Source organism: Colias eurytheme, chromosome 8, assembly GCF_061535395.1.
Source record: "Colias eurytheme isolate Ceu_HAF_F1 chromosome 8, ilColEury1 Martin Lab GWU primary, whole genome shotgun sequence".
Taxonomy (NCBI): Eukaryota; Metazoa; Arthropoda; class Insecta; order Lepidoptera; family Pieridae; genus Colias; species Colias eurytheme.
This window is the reverse complement of record NC_142987.1, coordinates 7,242,304-7,265,147: the sequence shown is the minus strand read 5'-3', so window position 1 is coordinate 7,265,147 and position 22,844 is coordinate 7,242,304. Positions and strand designations below refer to the sequence as shown.

Here is a 22,844-nt window from a genome sequence, read left to right as displayed (position 1 = left end):
ATACGGTTTTTAAATTTCTACCCTGTGTTTTAGGTTAAGGCTTCTAGTTTTAGAATTTATATTGTTCTATCGTCAGTCAAACTAAGGATAGAATCTTCTTCCAAAATATAGTTTAATAATGATATAAATGCTTCCTTATTACCAGTCGGTGTGACCGTGACTTATTCAAAATTCCTATATACTTAATAGACAAATTTAAGGCATATAATTTACGGATATACAATTAGACTTTTAGAGCTTTTGAAGAGGTCCGTCGATGCAAGACTTATTATAAGTATTTATCGTTTGTCATGTTTAGACGGATTTTTGTTTGTTTGGATATCTAAGTAATAGTATTTATGTATCTCGTCGCATCTCGTATCCTATTTATTCTAATAACTTTGCTTTTAAAAGATCACGTACAAATATGTAAACTATTAGGATACAATCGGCTTCTCTACGTAACTGTTAAGTAATTTAAAGATTTTATACGATGTACTTAATCACGTATATGTAGGATTATGATGAATATATACCAAATTGAAAATTATATTTAATAAAACATATATATAATGTAACATCATTTAATAGCAAGCTGTTAGCTGTGCATTATTTTCAATATTTGCTTAGCAATTAAATTTGTGATTGAGTACTGTTTAATGTAATTGACAAAATAAATGAAACTATTGTTCAAATTATAATAGACGACTGATACGTTTACTGCTGTTACTATGAATATAATATTATATACATTTTGTGATATTTGTCGATGTTCAAATACGAATTTACAATAAATATTAAAACTATCTGATAATAAAATTTAAACTGTATGTCAACACTGATTTATTCATTAGGACTTAAATTTAACTAACTAATTAAATAAATGCGCCTTTTATTAAAGTATGTCCATGGACGTATAAAAAAAGACGGACGCCGTATTACGAACAAACAACGTGAAGCCACCATAGTAAGCTAGCGATCGTGTAAAGACAATAAACACGCACACACTCTCACCATAGTAAGCTAGTCGGCCGCCATTACGTCGTGAACTACCGACTGATTAACTGCGTCACTGTTTCACAAAAAATATTTAAAATGCCGTCTTGCGTGGTTAAATGGTGTCGCAACAGTACAATTTTAAATAACAAAACACAAGGGATTACATTCCACAGGGAAGCAAGTTATTTCTTTTATGTTTTAATGACAAAATTATTACGGCAAAATTTATAGAAAAAAATACAGCCGCCATTGTCATCAAAACAACTGTTGCCATGGCAACATGGCACACTCACATGGATGTTTCGCCGCCATTACTAGGCTTCACTCAATGTTTAGGCGATATACCGTCCGTCTTTTTTTATACGTCCATGAGTATGTCTATATTATGTTAATTAAAATTGTTCATATAATATTTTTTAGAGAAGTTTTCGTGCCAAAAATAATTAAATAAGCTGATAACAACGTATAATATTGAAGTATATTCTTACAATTATAATATACAGTGTTGGCATAGAGCACTTAAAATATAGATTCACAGATTAGTAGATTTTTAAGGATTTTCGAATAGTCAAGGCGGTGCTGGCGCCGCAACATTCAATAAAACTTAGTCCAATGTGATGCTTTTATCAACCAATATAAAGAATTGTTTTAGAATTTAAATATAAAATGTATTGATACTTAACAAGTCTTTTATTTTACCCACAAAATATTTTCATCCCCAAAAATTATAATTTTATTGCAGCACGTGCTTTTTATGTATTTAAGGAGTGAATGAAAATACACACTTATTGTTCAAGAATATTTATTTATTAATTATCTTATGTACTCATATATAAAGCTACTACAGATATCATCATTTTATTTTAAATGCACTCAATAAAACTGAGCAAAATGAAAAAGGGAAATAACTTACAACATAACGTATTATTAGTATTCTATGAAAAGTAATTTATTTATAATACACATATTATTATGTAATAGCATAAAAGCTACTCACCGATAGATGGCGTTGTACATGTATTCAAAACAAATATACGCTCGTATAAATTACAATTTACAGTAAATTGCATACATTAAGAATAATTTAGAAAAAATAACAAATATATAATATTCTTATCTATTCAGGAATATATTAAAAACATTAATTTCATTTTGAGAAAGCGCCATCTGTTGTTTATTAGAATCAAACGTCTATTGGCTATTTTTATCGGCCTTCTTCGATTTAGATTTTGTGGCTTTTTCTTCTTCACTCGAAGACGAAGAATGTTCTGTGGCATCGAAGAAATCTGATGGGTATTTGATACAGGAGGGTCTGCGTGTGAGGCTTGCTCTGTGTATGGCATCAACCACTAGTCTATCCGAAACGCTAGAGAGTGGTGAAATCGGTATGGGTGGCATCGTTGCTAGCGGGCTTGCAGGTGCCGGTGATGAAGTATTCATATATCCTGGAAATTTTAAGATACTATTATTAAGTATCTATATTATGGATTTTATTGTAGTTACCTATTCGGTATCACTGGTACAAAATGCAGTTTTCTATTATTTATTTATTTATATATTAAAACTCTATTCTAATATTGTTAAGAAGAAATAAGTGAGTTATGAGCGTAGGAAATAATAATTTTAATCGACCGGGGCGAAGTTAGACAAAAGAGTTTGTAGCTAATACAACGTTGAAAATAAATAAATAAATATTATTTTGTTATAATATCTATGTGAGTTGACATTTACCATTGACCATTAGATATAACCCTAACAAACTTCCCCTTTTAATTGTTTCAATAAACCGGAATTAAGCCAACATTATTGACCGGTCGAAAATCTACACTTTCCGTTGGAGAACCTTCATGCCTTCACACAATGTACGACATTTATTATAACGATCTATTCCTGTACAAAAACCATTAGGTTATTATCCAAATATCTGCTTAGATATTATATAATAAACTAGCGGTCCGCTCCGGCTTCGCCGCTTCGCCCGTGGTACCTACAAGTTTAAACTATCCTATCTCTCAAGTTGGATCGAACTGCACATGGTGTGCGAATTTTATTATAATCGGTTAAGTGGTTTAGGAGTTCATTGAGGACAAACATTGTGACACGAGATTTATATATATTAAGATAAAAGAAATCAATAGATTATTTATTATATTTTACTCTGATAGGATTGCTGGGCAATCTATTTGTGGGCAATTCTAATTAATAAAGGAGTAAATTTGTAATACATAGATAGGATAAATGTTGAAGTTTTTGGTCATTTCGATAATGTTGAAGTTTCATGTTTATATTATATACTAAGTTATATACTTTCTGTTTTTATCACAAGCTGTGTTCATCTGTTTCACTGCTTATCCGTGTAGGAACCTATAAATAGGTACTATAACAACTACTCGTTTTCAATGAAATTTTTAAAGTAACTCTCTATCTAGGCATAGTAGGTACCTATAATTTATTATAATGCTCCTCATACAAAACTTGAAAACTTGTTGAAAACTGAAACGAATGATTAGTAAGGTAGATTTTTCGAACTTTGAAAATATATCTACTACAAAAAGTTCTACAAAAACTTTAAATTACTCAGTTCCTTTTTTCTCGCGGGTATGTCAATGTACATATTCAAGTGAGGATCATAAATTGAGTTGTTAGATAAAATATTGTACCTAATGCTTTGTTTTCTCAACCGGAGCTCTATTTATACACGACGATAAGTTATTTGTATATCACCACGTAATTTATTTTGTACCAGTATTATCATACATACTAATTAAGTATTTTTTACTTACCTGCACACTCTATATACTAATCAGTATAGTCTCTTTGCAAGGATTTAAAAGCAACACAACAAAAACAGGACAAAGTCAACACTGAAAAATACATTTCACAGAACCTTAGCCATAATCATCTTAAAACATGGAGTAACGAAAAAGCGTAGGTACCTAGAATGAGTAGGTATATGCAAACATGGAAAATCGAATTTCATCACTTAATAATACTGAAAGTTAGTTAAAATTGGTTGCATAAGTTTCCTGGATATTAAGTAATTTTGCTTTAACGTATAAGACAACGCTTTTATAAAAAATGAGGTTGTAAGTACCTACAGTAGTCCTATAGGATTATCGATATAATAGGATATAAAAATTAAACACAACTTAACGTCACAACAAAATATTCATTCAATATTTACACAAAATAGAATTCATATAACATATTATTCAATTATAATTATCTCTTGATTTGTGACAAATTGTAAACATCGTAAATAATAAATATCTAAATACTGGAGTTTGCTGGATCTCATTTCATGACATCCTTCATTACTTAACAATACAATTTATACTTAAACCTATAAAACCTTGATAAAACAATTGGTCGTATAACATAGTGGAATGTTTTCGAGTAAAGAATCACATATTGCTATTAAACTATAGACTATCGACTTTAGCAGCTATGGTACTGTTGAACAATGTATAATTATTAAGAGTAAGAATAATATGACTAGTGGAATATTAAATGTTATTTTTGCTTAAGTGGAGAACAATATTAATGAGATTCCACGGAAAAAAGGGTCTTACATTTTTATATAAAAGAGGGATATTTTCGTATGACTTGGTCTCAACATTTCTATAGATTCTATAGACACTTACAAAAATATATTTTATTGTCTTAATATTACGTATTTTATAGCTCATAGTGTAACAGTAAAATCTCCATTCTTCTGCACAGCTCTCGGTTCGGGCGATTTGGGTTCCTTTGGTCGTTCGGGCAGCTTAAGGACCATGGGTTCCGCACTCTCTGTGACACATCACAAACACATTCAGTAACAGTTAATATTGTGTATTAAAGTGAAGCACGGCCAGAGAATAATAAAATAAAAAATAATAATAAAAATTTGAGCTTTTTATGCGTCGTGTTGAAATTAAATCCATTACTTAGTTCATAACGGACTTTAGCCATGCTTCATTTTAAACTTTAAACTTAAATAAAATACATCAAATGTTCCAAAATATAACATAAATATATCACACATAAATATATCACATTCTCCAAAAAAAAAAATCACGTACAAAATCATACTCTGCATGAATGAAAGATCATCTTTTTTTTTCAAAATATGAAAGAGCATGGAAATACCATTGTTTTGTAGTAAGACAATGCACACTAATGAAAACAATTTCATTTAAATATGTCAATTTTGTGGTGACAATGTTGAACAATGGTGCTTATGGTCCTAATAATTGATACAAGTGGAATATAGGTATATCTTTCGTTATTACATATAAGTATAGTTAGTTACACTGTGTACAAACAAGCATTATTAGTGATTGAAAGAGAATATTAGTAACGTCATTAGTTGTAATTACTTAGAACAAATGTTTGAAATTATTTAATACATAGTGAGGCAAAATTCAGTTTTCTTACGTAGCTACATAACGACTTATACATATTTTACTTAATATACATGTTTATGTATAATAAACAAATAAATACTTTAATGTTTTATTAAATGCATGTTATAATAATAAGCTTAACTCATATTTTTTGTTGTTTAATTACCTACTTATTATCAGTAATATCTGAGGATCACAAAAATATAGCGACTTCTTAGACTTTGTCTAATATTGGATTTACATGAACACACATTTTATGTCAATAATATTATTTCTTGTACAATTTGTAATTTTTATAAGCATAATATTTATCTTATTTTATTATTGTACCACATTATACCTAATATTTGACAATGTTGTCGTCTATCAGGCAATATAATATAAATGATATGTACGTGCTTGAGATTTAAAATAATTTTAGCTATAACTAATTATTATTATTTAACTTAGATTTTACAGTTTAACTTTTATTTAACTACTACTTTAGTTTACAATTAATATAAAGCAGTTTTTATTATGAGTAGGTATAAATGTGAGTGTGACTGTGTATAAATAAAAATAAAGAAAATAAAAGTAGAAAATGCTCTATTTAACATTTACGGACTTTTGATTGTATAAAAAATATCTTTAAACTTATTTGCATCCTATTTCAGTCATAGTCATATATCAAATCTATTCAGTGTACTGTATAATTAATATAATAATAATTACAATCATCACTCATAACAATTAATCAGCCACACACAACGTGAGAAAAATATATTAATCACTGTTTGAAAACTGCAGTTTCTTGCAATATTTTAGACGTAAATAGTAAAATATTATCCAAGATAGCCTAATCAGGGCAGTTCGTTTGTTGACCTAAGATAAATATTGTAGATAATAATTCATCACACTATTTTACGGAACTAAATAATCTAAGCTGAGTCCTAAGTCATAACTCATTCATATACAATAACCATACATATACATGGAAAATTACAAATACAATAGGGTGCTTCGTTAGTTTCAACTGAAGGGTAATGGACAAACACAGGACAAACAGTTAATTGCGAACACATAACCATCTACCACCAGTTTTAGGTTTGAAAAGAGACTCACCGATCGATCTATGGTCAGCTTGGCTTCCATAAAACTCATCGAGTTCCTTTGCGGAACACAACGGTGTGTCAACTTGTGTAGTTTCGTCGAATTTAGAATAATCAACTTCATATCCTTGACGTTCACGATTATATGATACTAATGGCACAAATCTATGACCCCACATTATTTCACTTGTTGTATAACTAGAGCGCGCTTGTGTTGTCTGCCCCGTCGATTCGATGGTGCCCTCCAGCACTACAACTATTTCAAATCTTTCTTGAAGAACATCGGCGGCGGATACACCATAGAAAGGACTGCTTGCGTTTATTTTGTGTACCATAGTAATAGGCCAAATAAAGAATAGATTGCTGTCACATCCATCTGCGTTTAATTCTAGTTCTGTTTGATAATGGGACAGCACTTCTCCTTCTTTAGTAGTTCTGGATCTAATTAACTGCGCTCTAACACTAGCACCTATTATATGAGACTTCCTTAAGTCACCGACGCGGAACATAAGGCTCAGCTCACCATCTCTTTGACAGATAACAGCATGTTTAGAAAATAGCAGTGTTTGTGTTCTATGTTTTGGTCTCGTCATCTTCGCAAATACGATGCCCACCATGAAAGCTTGTATCATAACTCCAACTATACTCTGAAGGCACATTATGAAAATTGCTTCAGGACATTCCTCTGTGGTTGTACGCGAACCATACCCAATGGTGTGTTGTGTTTCTATACTGAATAAGAAACATGAGGTGAAGTCGTAAATGTTGAACACACAAGGTTTCCAATTCGAGGACTCCTGCATCGCTGGTAAGTGATCGGGTTCAAGATCTCCATGTGTGAACGCAATTAACCACCATATGAGTGCAAATCCCAACCAAGATAGAATGAACGAGAGCGTGAACACTAGTAACGTCCATCTCCATTGTGCATCTACGAGCGTCGTAAACATATCCTGTAAGAACCGCAACCTCCGTTGCTGAATCCTTGACTTGACAATGTTGCACTCGCCATTTTTGAGAATAGCACGCCGTCTCGTTCTTCTAGAAGCTCCATGTCTATGCGAGCGGTTTCTGTAATAAAAAAAGAAAACTATGTTTCATAATGTTCTTGTGAATACACCTTTAATAAATCGTAAGAGAGCGAACGCGTAGATCACGCGTGAACGATGCTACGGTGCTACGACCTTCATAAATGTTAATGTCGTTAATGGACACTAGTTAAACTTATAGCTAATTATAAAATATTTCTAAGACATAAACATTAAATTAATGGGAACTAATGAGAAAATGCAAGAAAATAAAAGCGACACAGTACGGATGGATTTCTGTCGGAGACGGCACAGGTTGGCACTGATCGACGAACCTCTTGGTCACTGTGGGGTAGTAGACTCCGGGGGAAAGATTGCCATTTCCCGGAACAGTTTTGACTTTAAGCCATTCATCAGGGAGGAGCTGGGCCTCCTCTCGGCTCGCGGGCGACTCTGGGTCGAGGTGCATGGTGCCGTGCGCGCGGTTCACTCGCAGCGGACCGTCTGCGCCACCATCCCTCAGTACTCTCGTACCTCCTGAAGCATCGCACGCGATAATATCGCGATCACGACTGCCTGTATCGTACTCGTCAGCAAAATGACGCGCTAAACGTTTTATAATTATATCGCGAGATTCTATATCTCGAAAATTATCAGCTCGCTTGGAAAACAAATTTCAGTTAGTATCAATTTTTGACATTTATGCATATGTTTGTTCAGGGGGCGTCAGAATGTGTTTCGTCATCGTTCTAACACGAAATCATTGCAAATATAATATAAGGAAGTAGATTAATGTTTTATTAGGTTGCTAGGTAAATTTATTAATTTCTATATAATCTACAATAGATATCACATAGTTCTTTTTAAAAAGACTTATCTGTCTTAGCCTTTTTTACTGTGAGGAAATGGCCTGATTATAAACATTCTTATGTTTTTATATTAACTTTGAAATAACATTATAATAAAACTTTAAAATACAATAGCATTTAATAATATAACGCTGAAGAGTTTGCTTGTTTGCAAACTCTTCAGCGTTACCCGCGAATCTCAAGAGTATTGGACTGATTTCAATAATTTTTTCACCATTTCAAAAATTATTTTACCATTGGAAATGTGTGTGGAACGGATCACTAGTGTTAAATACGACATTATCATTGTAAAAAATCATAACATTGAAAACTATCATTTTCTTTAAAACCCGCCCATAGCACCAGCCCCGCCTCTTTAGTAAATACAATATTTTTACAGCGTAAATTGGCGTGCTAATTCACATTTTCCCCATTCTAATTTGTAAATCTCGAACTTATGAAGGTCGGTCCAATAATAATTAACTATTCATATGATCATATCGAAGTATGCTATTGAAATATCTATCTATTATCGAGAATCGAGATGGTATAAGGGATTTGTCAACACTCAATGCGTGAGACAAATAGTGACTTTTTCTTCAAGATGCGTATCATGCCTATTACTTATTTTAAATACGATACATATTCAAGTAAAACGTATTAGCTAATTTAGTAATTATCACCACGCCTCTATAAACATGTTGTGCATGATTTTCTTATTAAACCTCATGAGTAAATAAGAAGACACATAGAATCGTGATATCAAAATAAGCATGTTTATTACAACTGCGTTCAGGTATTTATTTTCATAATATTATGAAAATATTTTGGGATTTGCGCAGGTTGGATTTATCTAAAGTGTTTGTTTGGGTGAAAATATATTAATAAGAAATTCAAACAAATACTACTAAGTTATTAATATTTTTTATGAAGTATAATCCTTTTTAATGAATTTAGTGTTGAATGCCCTGTTTTCTATGCCAAAGAGCCTTTTATGCTGGTCGTTGAACTATAAACAAAGAAAACTATATTTTATAAACATTAAAAATTCAACAATTAAAGATTATATTTAAAGATGCCTTTTTAAAAAAATAAATCAATATGGCCCTACGAAATAGAGCTACAGTAACAACAATGATAGAGCAGATGCTCTACATCGAATATTTTGGCTCTAGGTACTAGGCAGATTGAATTCATAATGTGGCGAAATCTTAAAATAATTTTATGAGAATATTTGATTTATAGAATATTTGTGATCCAAAAAGCAATAATATAGCACAAATTAATTGCTTGCAATAACATCGAATATTTTTGACAGATATAATTATTATATTAATAAAATATAACTTATATATTAAAATAAATATAAGATAACTTTATTATAATAAATCTAAGATCTTGGGAAACAATGTTTCTAAATTATTGGTAATATAGTCCAATGTTTTATTGTTTAAAATCAATAAGTGAATCCCATGTTTTATACCATAGAATTAAATTGTCCATTTGTCCAAAATGTTACTCAAAAAAATTCTCTATTTCAGCATTTGCATGTGTTTGTCGCGTGTTGTTTGTCTTAGAAACTTGGATAGATGAAGAGTGATAGTAAGTACCTACATACTTCGTATTACTCAATCTATGAATAAGGATATTTTATCTAATCTAGTCTAGTCACAAATTACATAATTTATTTGTGATAAATTAGATGCAAAATTTGAGAAGCCTTTTCTATATATTGAATCTATAATAAAACTACCATTTAGATTTTGGTACGTAAGTTCAAAAAAATATCCCTATAAAGTATAGAAAAATAGTTGCATATATGCCACATATCTTTTTAAAGTTTTTAATTAGTATTTTTCTGTGTAATAATGAGATAATCTTTGTATCACGGATTATGCCATATAATTATTATAACATTCCCGTATCTTCTAACACAAATAATTTTTGTTTGTCTCTTAAAGTTAATTTACGCGGTATATCGTATTAAAATGTATTAACGCTTAGCATAATCTTTATGTTGAAGAATGTTATTGCTGGATGATAAAGTTTACTGCTGAATTAATATATCTGGCTTAAATAGGGATTCTAAAGAAATTAAGATGCGGTTTAAGTAATTATGTTTATATATCTTTAAAATCTTGATCTCTTTAAGAAATATTGTGCAACATTATGTATACTTTTTTTAATACATATATACTTTTAAAACTTTACTTTTGTACTTCGATGTGAATAATATTGAACCCTGATGACCGTAAGGAAGAAAAATAATGCAAGTAACATTAAAAGCTATTGCCATTTATTTGTTTATGCAAATTAATTGCAGCAATTAGCTGATAGTTTATCAATATTCGCCAATAGCGGTATTTTTATCGTCAAAAGTCTGTATTATTGAAATGAGTCGCCCTTCGTTTGGTGCTACGGTGGAAAGGTGTTTCATATGATTAATGAGTGTTATCTAGACACGTCGGTGTTTACAGATTTTCGTGGATTTGGCAGATTATGAGGATATCCTACAACTTTAGAGAGTTATTTGCACACCTTGAACAGTGACGCTTTTACGTACTGAGGCTAAACAGATTAGAACCGATTAAACCTGCTATGTGGAAAGTTGGGACTTGACTTATTATAGAATTACGAAAATCATACTCAGAATCATTGAGGAAACGTAATGATAACATAATAACGTTTTTACTTTTTAACACCCGTAGGAGATATTCGTCTAAAATATTTTAAAAGATTCGTGTTCTATGTGACAGTCACAGTGAGACCAATGCATGAACGCTTAAATCTTCATGTAACGCAGGTTAAGATAAGAAATTTCTAAACAATAAACATTGTGTGACAGACAGTCAAATGATCGGGTTGAGCAACAAAATCGTCATTATAGCAACTAATTAGCAACAAAAAAGCAACAAATTCGGCGTTGTTTTTTTTAATTTCGCAAATTTGTCATCTCCAGCTTTACAGACCTGCAATCTGATGAAATGACACTTTATTTGTGTTATATCATACACAAATAAACACTGAATGAATTGTACAAAATAATTATATTATCTTTATTGAATATTCTATATATAAGAGTTAAAAGGAACATTTACTGCTTTCTCGTTTTCCTTACAAATACTACTAAAACATAATTCTTTACTTTGGCTCTACTATCACAAGGAATTTCGAGGCAAAACATCGTGAATATTTACGGACTGTTTAGCGAATTATTTATTTATTATTCAAATAGCAATAATATACCGCCAAAATGTGACAAATGAAACAGTCAAATCTCTTACTCATAACGACTGTAGAGTAAATACAAGCTATTTATGAATTTGTTCGGTCACGAACTCACGACGATTAAAATTAGTTTTTTCCTCCATCATCTAAAGTATATGATAAAATTTATCCAACACTGCAGAATAAACAATCATCACACCTACACTTAAAAATTAGATTTCAATTAAATATTAGGAAAACTGCTAGCTTTGGAGATCAAAAAGCGAAACTAATAGTTTTTCTACATTTTAAGAATAAATATAAGAAATACTCACTAGGTATGGTAGGGAAGTAATTTATTGATAGGTACCTACGTTAAATTTGTTTAAACATAATACCCTTCAAGATACCTCGTCACGATGTCTATTGTAAACGAAAGTAGAACAAACTTGGTCAACAACGATAATGTCGCTTATCTAAACACTATTTACGCCTGCGGCGCATTTTCAGGAATTTTTAATGTCTCACAACATATTTCGAAAACAATTAATTAAAATCACATTTACATAAACTAGATAACTTCACTTTAACATGTGCTGTTCATCAAATTAGTCACGAAACTGAACTATGAATAAGAAAATAAGTTATCGGTACACTGATTAGATATTGGAAACTTGAGAACTGCGATACGATTTCTTGAGGAGTGCCAAATAAAAATGTAACTTTATCACCCATATAGTTTTATCGTAAATACTAATGAAAATCTTTAAATGGTACGCTGATAACCGAACTCAAATATCTGCAAAAATATATCACATTAAGAATAGATTAATTTTGAAATAGACATAATGTAGATCAATACAAAAAAGATATATACCTATGAACTTATTTAGTACTAGCTAAAAACCTAGGTCATAGTAGCTGTAGCAAAACCTGCAAAACTCTACTCTCTAGATTTACTCTATACTGCAAATAAAACAAGCATTTCCTTTTTTATTACAAAAAGTATAAGATAAATTATAATCTCTAAGTGGTTTTATTTTAAACTAGCGGTCCGCCCCGGCTTCGCCCGTGGTACATATTTACGTTTTCTCTACATAAGAACCATCCTCGTACTTCAAGGAATATAATAGAAAAGAATTATCGAAATCGGTTCAGCCGTTCACACGTGATGCCGTGACAACGCGAAACGGGTGCGGACCCGCCGCCTTTTTATAGCTCCCGCCGCGAAGCGCGTCGAACGCGGCAACTGATACACAAAAATAATCCTTATGGCATGTAATTCACGCGCGATGACTTATAGCGTATTTCATGTATAACTTTGGTGTTTCTACACCGATTTATATGATTCTTTTACTAAAACCTGCCCAGGAGTATGAAGAATAATTGTGCCAAATTTCGTTAAAATCCGTCGTGTAGTTTTTGTTTCTATAACGAATATACAGACAGACAGACAGACAGACAGACAGACAGACAAAAATTTTACTGATTGCATTTTTGGCATCAGTAGCGATCCCTTATCACCCCTTCATAGTTTTTTTTTAAATATATTTCATGTACAGAATTGGCCTCTCTACAGATTTATTATAAGTATAGATCAATGCAGTTACACGCTGATGTACTTATTATCATAATACTTTGGATAAAGTATTCAATAGCAGAAACCTACTTAAAGGTAAATTAGCTTGGAGAAATTTTTGCGTTTGTAGTAGTGTATGGTCAGCAAATAAAATAAAACAACATTTTATTTTTAGTTTTTATTTTATACAGGATTACTTGTAAAACACCAGCAACCTCGCAGGACAAGATAGCTAACATCATAAGTAACAACATTTGTTCTACGACTTTTGGCATAACGCAATAAATTATTTTTAAATGATTTTTTAAACTTTTATTGTACTCTCCTTACATTTGTAAGTCTATGTTCTATTAATTATCGGATGGACGACGCGACGCCCCCTTCCCCCTCTCGTTCGCTTTTTGTATACGTAATTTTTGGGAGGCGTAGAGTTTATAATATTCAGACGGAAAATTAAATGAATATTTATTTTTGTATGAAAATAAAATCTAACAAATTATCAAAAGTCGAAATGTTGTTACTTATGATGTTAGCTATCTTGTCCTGCGAGGTTGCCGGTGTTTTACAAGTAACCCTGTATATATAAGGGATTTTAAATTAAACTATATGTGTTTCTCCTCTGAAAAAGATGAGACTTTATTTTAATATTTGCACATTTAACATACATATAACTTTTACATTAACAATGTTACTAAAATGAAAAATTTACTAACCTGAAAAAGAAACGACATTTAAAGTTTAATTCTTTAGTTTGAGAAGTCAAAGGCTTGCCTCGACCATGTTTTAACACTGGAGCCATATTGAATTAACAATATAAAGTTACAACACTTACACACAAATTAAACACTAGTTATGGCCCTGCCTTCATACAAAACTGCTGAATACGCCGTTCGCACGGGAATAGAATGTGGATGCGATTTCCCTTAGTTAGCATCCAAGCTTACGTCTTTATAATTATTAAACTGTATAAATTCATTCTTTAACTCCGGTCTGCATCGTGCAGACATGGGTGTAAAAGTCTCATTTTAGCTATTAAATGTAGTTTTTAAGTACATCTGAGTTTTCATTTGGGGCCTCCGGCTGCGGGACAATATGTAATTCACTTCAACAAATATTATAACAATAATAACAAATAATAACAACAATCAACAAATACAAAATTTATCAATTAAACTACGTACATAATAATTATAATTTTTGAATGAAATGTGCTTTATGTTCTAACGGTACCAAACGACTGCACGTGGCACCTGCGGACAGCGTAAACTGGTTTATTCTGGTTTTGTGCGTGTTTCCACTTTTCACTATCAAGTGACGATTTATTTATTTGTTTTGTTTCGTAATTATTATGGTCAAATATTAATTATGGAACAAATTATTATGGACACGATATTTTATTGTTTCACGGTAGTCGCCTTGTCGTTTGCTCAAGGACGTAAAATTGAATGATATATTTTTTTTTATAAAGTCAAAACCATTTTCTTTCAAATAAAAACTTGTTTTTATTGAAAACAAAAGTGTTGCTAGGAATAAGTATAAAATTAAATAGTAATGTTAGGATATCGAAACATTTTTGTATAGGCCAGAACGATATAGTGGAAACGCGCTCTAAGATCTGAGTAATATACACACCACTACATATGCAAAAATTTCTCCAAGCTAATTTACCTGTACATATCAGAAAATAAATAATAATACATGTATTAAATTACTACGTTTTCTTTGATTTTCAGTCACACATATTATCGACAATTTCTGTTATAATTAATCTGTTAATATCCTATGTACCTAGTAAAGACTAGATATGTAGATTTTTAAATTATTTCCATAGTAATCTTTATTTATCTTATCTAAATCCCGTCGATTTCCTTCGAGAACAATACAAATCGTTGTGGGACATGATTTGAGGCAAGGAATTTAAATCAAATTCAATATATTCAGATTTCAGATTCAATTAAATCAAACATATTTTAACGATTAATTTTTAAACGGATTTTTATTTATAATATTTGCAATTTCTTTATAGAGATAACTTTAGCAGTAAATAAGCCTATAAAGAATTGTTGGATAAATTAATCTAATTATGTAATAAAATGAAATACTGCTGTAAATAAAAGTATGTATAAGCCTCATATCACCATAAACGTTACGTTACTTTTATGTAGTGAAAATCATAAAGATTAGTAGCAAATGAGTTTTTGAGAAATGATTTACATTACAGTTCGACATTTTGCGGTACAGTCGACGCAGAGTGCTGTCGTAGTAGATTAGGTACACTAAAACATCCTAGTGTTTTATTTTTATTTTATTTAATCACTTGTTGAAATACTTATGTATATTTTTTGGGAAAAGAATAAGTAAATATAAAATATTAAAGAAATGTAATAAAGTAGAAAATATTATATTTAAATATTTATGAAGAGATTCATTTGTATCTTACCGAGTAGTTAATAAGATGTAATAAATAATAATTTGTTAATTCCACTAATACGATGAAGACTTTTTTACAGATCTACCAGTATAAAAATTACGTAATTTTTACCTCCTTGAACCATTTCGCACGTGGTCGCTCCGTCGTATTCAGAATCCTTAGGTTTCTATAATAATAGACTTGACTTACATTACTTACCTACAACTATCCACTCGATAAATCGTGCTCTGTCCAATAGAACTGCTGTATGTCGGTATTCTATGTAAGCTGCTGACTGGATGAATGGAGTGTCGCAACAGTCCACTCGCGCTGAATCCAAGCATCGGTGACTCCACTACAGAACTATCAAATACACTGGTTTCATCCGTTTCTTCCTCTATCACACCTGGTTTGTAAAATATTTTTCCACTCGCCAATAATGGTTTCGGTTTTGCCTCCTTTTGCACTTCATCCTCTTTTTTAATTTCCATCTCATAAGTATTACGATTCGATGAAGACGCTTCCATGCTTGCTTTTTATCACGATATCATCCAGGACCTTGTCAAAGAGATTAATTCAGTATGGAGCACTGGGTTCTGATGCATTTTGTATGCAAATATTATTGTCGTCATCATTGGGAGTATTCTCATCGTTTTCCTGAAAATAAATTATTTCTTTGGTGAATATTAATATATGCAATACTGAACTATGAATTTAAATTGCTTGTGTATTTAAATAATATTTATAGTCCAGGATCCATCGCCCATTTTTGCAAGTGATTACTAGATCAAGCTAATTTTCAGTGAGTAGCTTTATTTTGATGAGACGCTAAATAATTTCCTGTACGATTGAACGAAAAAAAAATTCACTTAGTTATAAATATTTGAGAACCATCGAATCAAAATATTTTATCCTTGTTACCTCTGTTAGCTACCACAATCGAGAGTTTCGTACATGAAATTAGTGGGCGTCACATCAAAATAAAGCTACTCACGGAAAATTAGCTTGATCTAGTAATCACTTGCAAAAATGGGCGATGGATCCTGAACTATTAAAGGTTTCAACAGTAGGTAATCAGTTTTTGGTCGTTTTTTCATTTGAAGCAACAAGACTGGTGTCCTTACGACGAATCAGACAATAGTTGTAACTATTACAATAATATTTTTCATTCGTAACACATATTGCACACAGTGAATGCGAGGTATCTTTGCATATCTTATTACAGGACTTTATATTGAGCATGTTCAATGGCATAGTGTTACCTGCACTTATATTGGATTACATTGACATGCATAAGGTTGGTTCAAAGAACAAAAATATCCGCATAATAATGATAGAGCTATGTTTTAATTTTGAAATGAACTATTATATGCAATATTTTATAAACGCGCGCATGAGTGTAGCACCCTTTCTCTACGCCCGTAGCTCCTTTATTTAACAAATCAACATGAATAGAAATAGAAATATCTTTATTATTGAAATGATTACTTCATACTTCATATTGCAAGTTTTATTCTACAAATATACTAATGATTAAGGACAACACAAGCCTTAATTGAGCTTACTTGTGGGACTAGGTCGATTTGTGTAATAATGTCCTATAATATTTATTTATTTATTTATTTATTTATTTTTAATATCTTTTAAAATTCATTGTTGTTGTGGTGGTAACTGGTAACGTTTTGTAATAAAAATTATTAAAATAATTCATAACGCCAGACTCTACATTAACGTAATATAGGTGAGTTTAAACGAAAAATAATTTTTAATTTTAGCATACCTAGTATCGTAAAAACGACACTAGATATAGAACAATATCTATATAAATAAAGAAAATGATAAGACTTAGTGACATCTCGTGATGAGCGGATGAAATACGTTTCACTGCAAATGTTTCGAGTATTCAGGCTATGTTTTTTTGTCTACATAGGACATTTTTTATACCGTAAATATCTTTCAAATAAAATACCTTAACATTAAATTATGAAAGAATATATTTTTATCTTGTTGTAATTAGTATTATAAGGTTTTGCATTGCATTGATAAAATAATATTAAGTATAATTTATAAATACGCTCTTGATTCCCGAAGCAACTATGACACCTCATTCAGGATATTATCCATCTCCATGACAACGCAACGGATGCGTTTATTTCCTTATTTCTTCCCACTAAGATTCAGGCATATTGCGGAAAACCTCGTAAAATACTTAACTATCTGTGATCTTGAACAACAAGAAAATAACTGCTAAAATGACCAATCAAAGGGTAAAGACGCCGCTGCCTAGAAATAATTGTCTTAAGTTAAAAAAACTATAGGTACTACGTAGATCCAGAGCTAGGCCCCCTAGTAATTGTCGAAATTCTCATCATATATTATGATATACATCATCAGCTGGTATCTCAAGACAATTTTATTATAAAGATTGTTTTTGTAAATTATGCGTAGTTGTTTGATAGTTTGTATCCATGTATTAGTTTATTTTTCATTATCTATTATTTTGCTTAGAACATTTCGTAGCTTTCATTTTAAAATTGAAATTGGAACGTTAAATATATCTTCGAAATGAGCATCATTTGGAACATGAAATCATTTGAGAAATGACGATGAAGATGGATTGAGTGTTGCAGGATTATATCCCTGATTCATGAAGCTGCTAAAATATCTACTTTACAACCGAATCAATTTAAAGTATTTCCAAATACTTAATGTTAATAGTAATGACATAAATCAATTTAATTAAAAACGAAATTTCAAACAATTAGACCAACGAGTAATTAAATGCCCCTGAAGCACACACATTTGTCAAACTCGACTCATATCTACCTGGCTAGTTAGCGAAGGCCAATTTCAATTACCGCGTCTGACCAGTAATTAATGAGTTTGCTTCGTACCCGTGGCCCTATTACTATCCGCATATTACCTGTGAATTGCAACATTGACAATGACATAACAATCGATGGACGATTTTACGTAACCAATGTAGGTATTCCTTCAGACATTTACAGAAATTTTCAGGTGAGCATCAACTGATTGAAACTTCTTATTACTAATGTAATGAAAACGTCAACAACATATAATAAACAGAACATCCTTTAAAGTTTAAACCATACAAACTTTGGCGTACTTACCTACTTTTTATAACAGTTGCATGCATGCACGTTAATTTCAGCAGGAATAGATGCTCATATTATTATATACTTATATATTCTAATAAGATAACGCCGTTACGCCGAAGAGTTTGTTTGAACACGCTTATTTCAGGAACTGCAGGACCGATTTCGAAAATTCTTTCACCTTTGGATGTGTGAGAGCTATGAAGGACATACCTAATATTATATGTACCATTATGATACACCTATGATAGGTGGAACGCTAGTTTTATACATCCATAAGATACGAGATCTTAGGAACATGCATATTGCATATGCCATATAAATAACAATTATATATACAATCAAAAATGTTCGGAAGTATAAATGTTTAAAATGTTGACCTTAAATTCTATTGTATTATAATTTGTACGTCATAATGCAAACATAAAGGGACGGTATAATAATACCATAATGTTATGATATTGTTCATATCACAGATTTTAATCACGCTGAGTATGTAACATAATATTCAAAATGTTTATTATAATCCAAAAATTATGTCACAATATCGACTTTAGGCGCTAGACGTTCAAAAAATGTTATTGTACCTACTACCGAAATAAAAAATTGTCTATGATATAGGTATTTGAAAATGATTGGTATTCCCCTAAAGTCTATAAACTCTTCTCCACATTAAATTATATGTACTAAGAATTATGTAGAAATAGAATTTACACTATCTAGTTACAAATATGCATGAAACATACTTTTTAGTTTCTATCATTATAATTTATACCCTATCAATTTAAATTGGTTACGGAATATTTAAAAATATTTTTGCGAAGTACCTATAAATATTTTAGAACAAAGATACCTTATAAAAAGTATCGTTTCTTTTGACATATGAAAGGATATAAATTATTTAAGATAATTTGCAAGAGACGTTGGGGACAAAATTCACATGTCACTGGGATGTGCCTAAATTTATTGCAGTATGGCCAACGAAGCAGGAAGTCTCTATTTTGGGACTTCCAAGTACCTAGCAATTGATTGTAAACACAATTGTTCTTCCATATAGTTACAACGGTTAAATAATTGCTTCCTAAAAATGATTAGGAGAAATGATAAAAAATACCAGGATGTTTATTGCTGATTTTGGGCTGAATCTAGTTGGTTTAGAATTTAGAGCCTGAATATTTTATTTTCAAACATTAAAATTCTACGGATTTTTTTTACGTAAACTAACAAATTCTATAAATTTTTTTACCTATTCAATCGTTTTTCTATCACACGTGAAATTAACACTCATATACATATTTATAAGTTTAAGAATTTGAGAATAGTTTTCCTTTGAATATCGCCTACTTTATAACGCATATCTGATAATATAGAATATGCTATGTTAATAGTATAATAGTGAGCGAATGACCTGCCCACGGTGTAATAAGGATCGCGTGAGTCAACGCAAAATTAGATGTCAACAAGGAGAAGAATGACACTTCGTCGCCCTATTTGTGGACATCATTGTGACCTTAATCCTTTTTACATTAAAAATCATGTAGTTGTCATTGTTAATAGCCACAAAATGTAGAAATGAAAGTAACAATATTTAATTTTGAATCTTTTTTGTAACTGAAAGCGTAATATTTAGTAGTTTCTACGATTTCTAATGTTCTAGTGTGATATTATTGAAGGCTAAACATTGTTTGTACACACGATGCAAGTTACGGTAATAATTATCATATTAGGTATTGTTTGTATTGTAAGATACATTTAAATAATGAAAACTTGAGACGAGACTATAAATCTTATATAGCTAAAAAGTCTTCTAGAGCAATTTTAGTATCATTGTTTATTTATTTTTTTTCTCTGGTCTGGTTATGTTATTTTCAGATATATGGATATTTTACATCTAATAATTGATTAAATAGTAAAACATAATTTTACTCATATTTTATCTACTGCACCTACCTACTACGTAAAAATTTCAATGAAATGAATTACAAACTCTCGGTTAAAACAAAGAAGCGATTGTGGTAATCATTTATACTCACCATATCAAACAATTATCATTCTAATTCAGAATTTGTAAAACAATCACACGTACATCAGATTACAAAAAATCAGATTTGTCTATGGACACATTTGGGCGGGAAAACGCGGCGCGAGTTAGTTCCACCACAACATTAGTTACTTGTATTGGCTGGAATAATATACATCGCAGGATTATAACAAACCCTCGGCGTGTGGATCGATCGCCAGGATTGAGATGACTGTCAGTCGCATGCAGACGAGTCTTGTTGTTGGTACCTATTCCAATTGTAATCCGACTTTATTTGTTAACTGGCCACGCGCTCGGAAACAATTGACGGTGTTCACTCATTCACTGCCAGTGCCTCTGTAGATAAGATTTACATGGCCCTTTAGGTATGTTGGACTATAATTTGCAACATTTAGCTATTTCCATATAGCCACTTTATGCATCTATCTATATGACTATGATATTTCACTTGAATTGATAAAAAAGTGGACCGAAATGTAACGAGAACATTAAGATTTCAATCAATCATGATTTTATTTTTTTTTAAATATTATTTTATAGATTTGTGAGGTTCAAGCTTCAGATCGGATATTAGCATCCGGTTTTGTTTTTAAATAAGATTGTATTAATTTGTACCTAGAGAAGATCCTTACCTAATGTGTAAATCTAACCTTCTTTCAGGTCGCATCGATGTGAATTTATGGCAAGATTTTTGTGACTGGAGATAGTTAGGAGGCTATACAGAGACATAGGCCTCTTTTTTCCCGCGGTGAATAATTTTATTCCCAATGGACTTTCCTTTGACCATACGGGCGAATTCACATGCTAAAGGTTGTCTATACTTATATCTATAGGCACTAATAATAATTTATATACAGATTAAGATGCGCTAATCTCGCGCTAATCTCAGGAACTACTGGACCGATTACAAAACATATTTTACGTTTGATGTGTACGTGAACCCCGAGTCCTAATGGCTATATAATATGTACCACGAGCGAAGCCGGGGCGGATGGCTAGTATTATGCAAATCTATATAAAAAAAAGATATCTAATCTATATGTTTTGAACTAATCGCAATTATTTTATAATTTTAATCATTTTCTATAAAATGTTTTAAAAGATAATTCAAAAGAAGGCAAAAATAAATTCAGCTATATGCATTATGTATTACGAAATACATTCACAATACAGAAATAATCTCAAATCTTATCCGTTTAGAATATGATACAGTCTTGACGAGACTTTTGCAAAAGAACACAGCAAAATTATGCGTCACAGAAAATTAAAAGATAGGGTTCGGTAATAATCAATTTAATTTTTATTTAATTTAATTTTAAAATTTTATATTTTGAATACTTATTATCTTACTTCAATGACAGTAATATACCTACTTCTTTACAATAACTTTAAATAATTTAGAAATACGAAATGTTTGATTAAATATTATATTTTCTTGCGGTAGTGTAGCGCCGTAGCGTGGGGCTCTACATAATGTAAATTATATTCCAAAAACAATTAATACATATCCCTTATATAAACAGATTCTACTTCCTATACTCGTCCCTTAACATTTAGGTTCTAAAATTACTTACAATAATTAAGCAATAAAATAAAATATCAAAAATAATAATCATCACAATAATTTCTTTTATATAGAATTTTATACTAACCTAATGATTATGTTTATAAAAATACATATCTATGTAGGTATAAAAAATTAAAAAAGACACATTTCAATAATTTAAAAATGACGTATAAAAGCTTATATAAAAGCGAGCGAAATGTACCTGCGCCTGTTTTGTAATGAGCTGAAAATTGGTTTCCTTAAAAGTATGAAGTATGATCGACGTACAAAACGTAAATAATATTCTCCTTGTCAATAATTAATTAAAATAAATACTTATTATGCAATTAATCATGACAATTATAAAACCATAATATATTGCATCTTATACCCTAAATTGAATAATAATTAAGTATACAGGACTTTAACAAGTAGGTAAGTACATACATGTAATAAATTATTAAAAAATACTTGTAAAGACACAATATTTTTACTCTTGACTGGTTGACACTTTACAAATAAAAAAATGTAGCAGCCAGGGTAGCCCTAAGCAGCAGGCAACATTATCAAATTACGCTCCCCGTTAACACCGCTGCTCTTTCGACTGTCAGGGCC

General features: G+C 30.9%; 1 protein-coding gene across 10 annotated transcripts; it reads right to left on the bottom strand.

The window, feature by feature from the left end:
- Nucleotides 1-1,956: 1,956 nt before the first annotated feature.
- LOC149906602 (G protein-activated inward rectifier potassium channel 3-like) lies at nucleotides 1,957-22,473 on the bottom strand. 10 transcript variants are annotated; one of them, XM_090104733.1, is made up of 4 exons: nucleotides 11,873-12,140; nucleotides 7,770-8,143; nucleotides 6,468-7,525; nucleotides 1,957-2,423 (listed from the first exon to the last, which is right to left on the bottom strand). In XM_090104733.1, exons 2-4 carry the CDS (start codon nucleotides 7,949-7,951, stop codon nucleotides 2,170-2,172), a joined length of 1,494 nt encoding a protein of 497 aa, XP_089960859.1. In that variant the 5' UTR covers nucleotides 7,952-8,143; nucleotides 11,873-12,140; the 3' UTR covers nucleotides 1,957-2,169. The 10 variants fall into 10 exon arrangements, with proteins under 10 accessions (XP_089960859.1, XP_089960860.1, XP_089960858.1 ...); XM_090104734.1 differs by having other exon boundaries at nucleotides 11,948-12,140; XM_090104732.1 differs by lacking the exons at nucleotides 7,770-8,143; nucleotides 11,873-12,140 and adding exons at nucleotides 15,746-16,183; nucleotides 22,453-22,473 and having other exon boundaries at nucleotides 1,958-2,423.
- Between the last annotated feature and the right edge of the window lie 371 nt (nucleotides 22,474-22,844).

What these genes read in the sequence shown, in the direction of transcription:
- LOC149906602 (XM_090104732.1), bottom strand. Translation starts at nt 16,053, where the DNA reads ATGGAAGCGTCTTCATCGAATCGTAATACTTATGAGATGGAAATTAAA. An exon ending in TATCGAGTGGATAGTTGTAG is followed by an intron (nt 7,526 to 15,745) that starts GTAAGTAATGTA and finishes TTTTTATTACAG; the next exon opens with AAACCGCTCGCATAGACATG. An exon ending in AGCTGACCATAGATCGATCG is followed by an intron (nt 2,424 to 6,467) that starts GTGAGTCTCTTT and finishes TAAAATTTCCAG; the next exon opens with GATATATGAATACTTCATCA.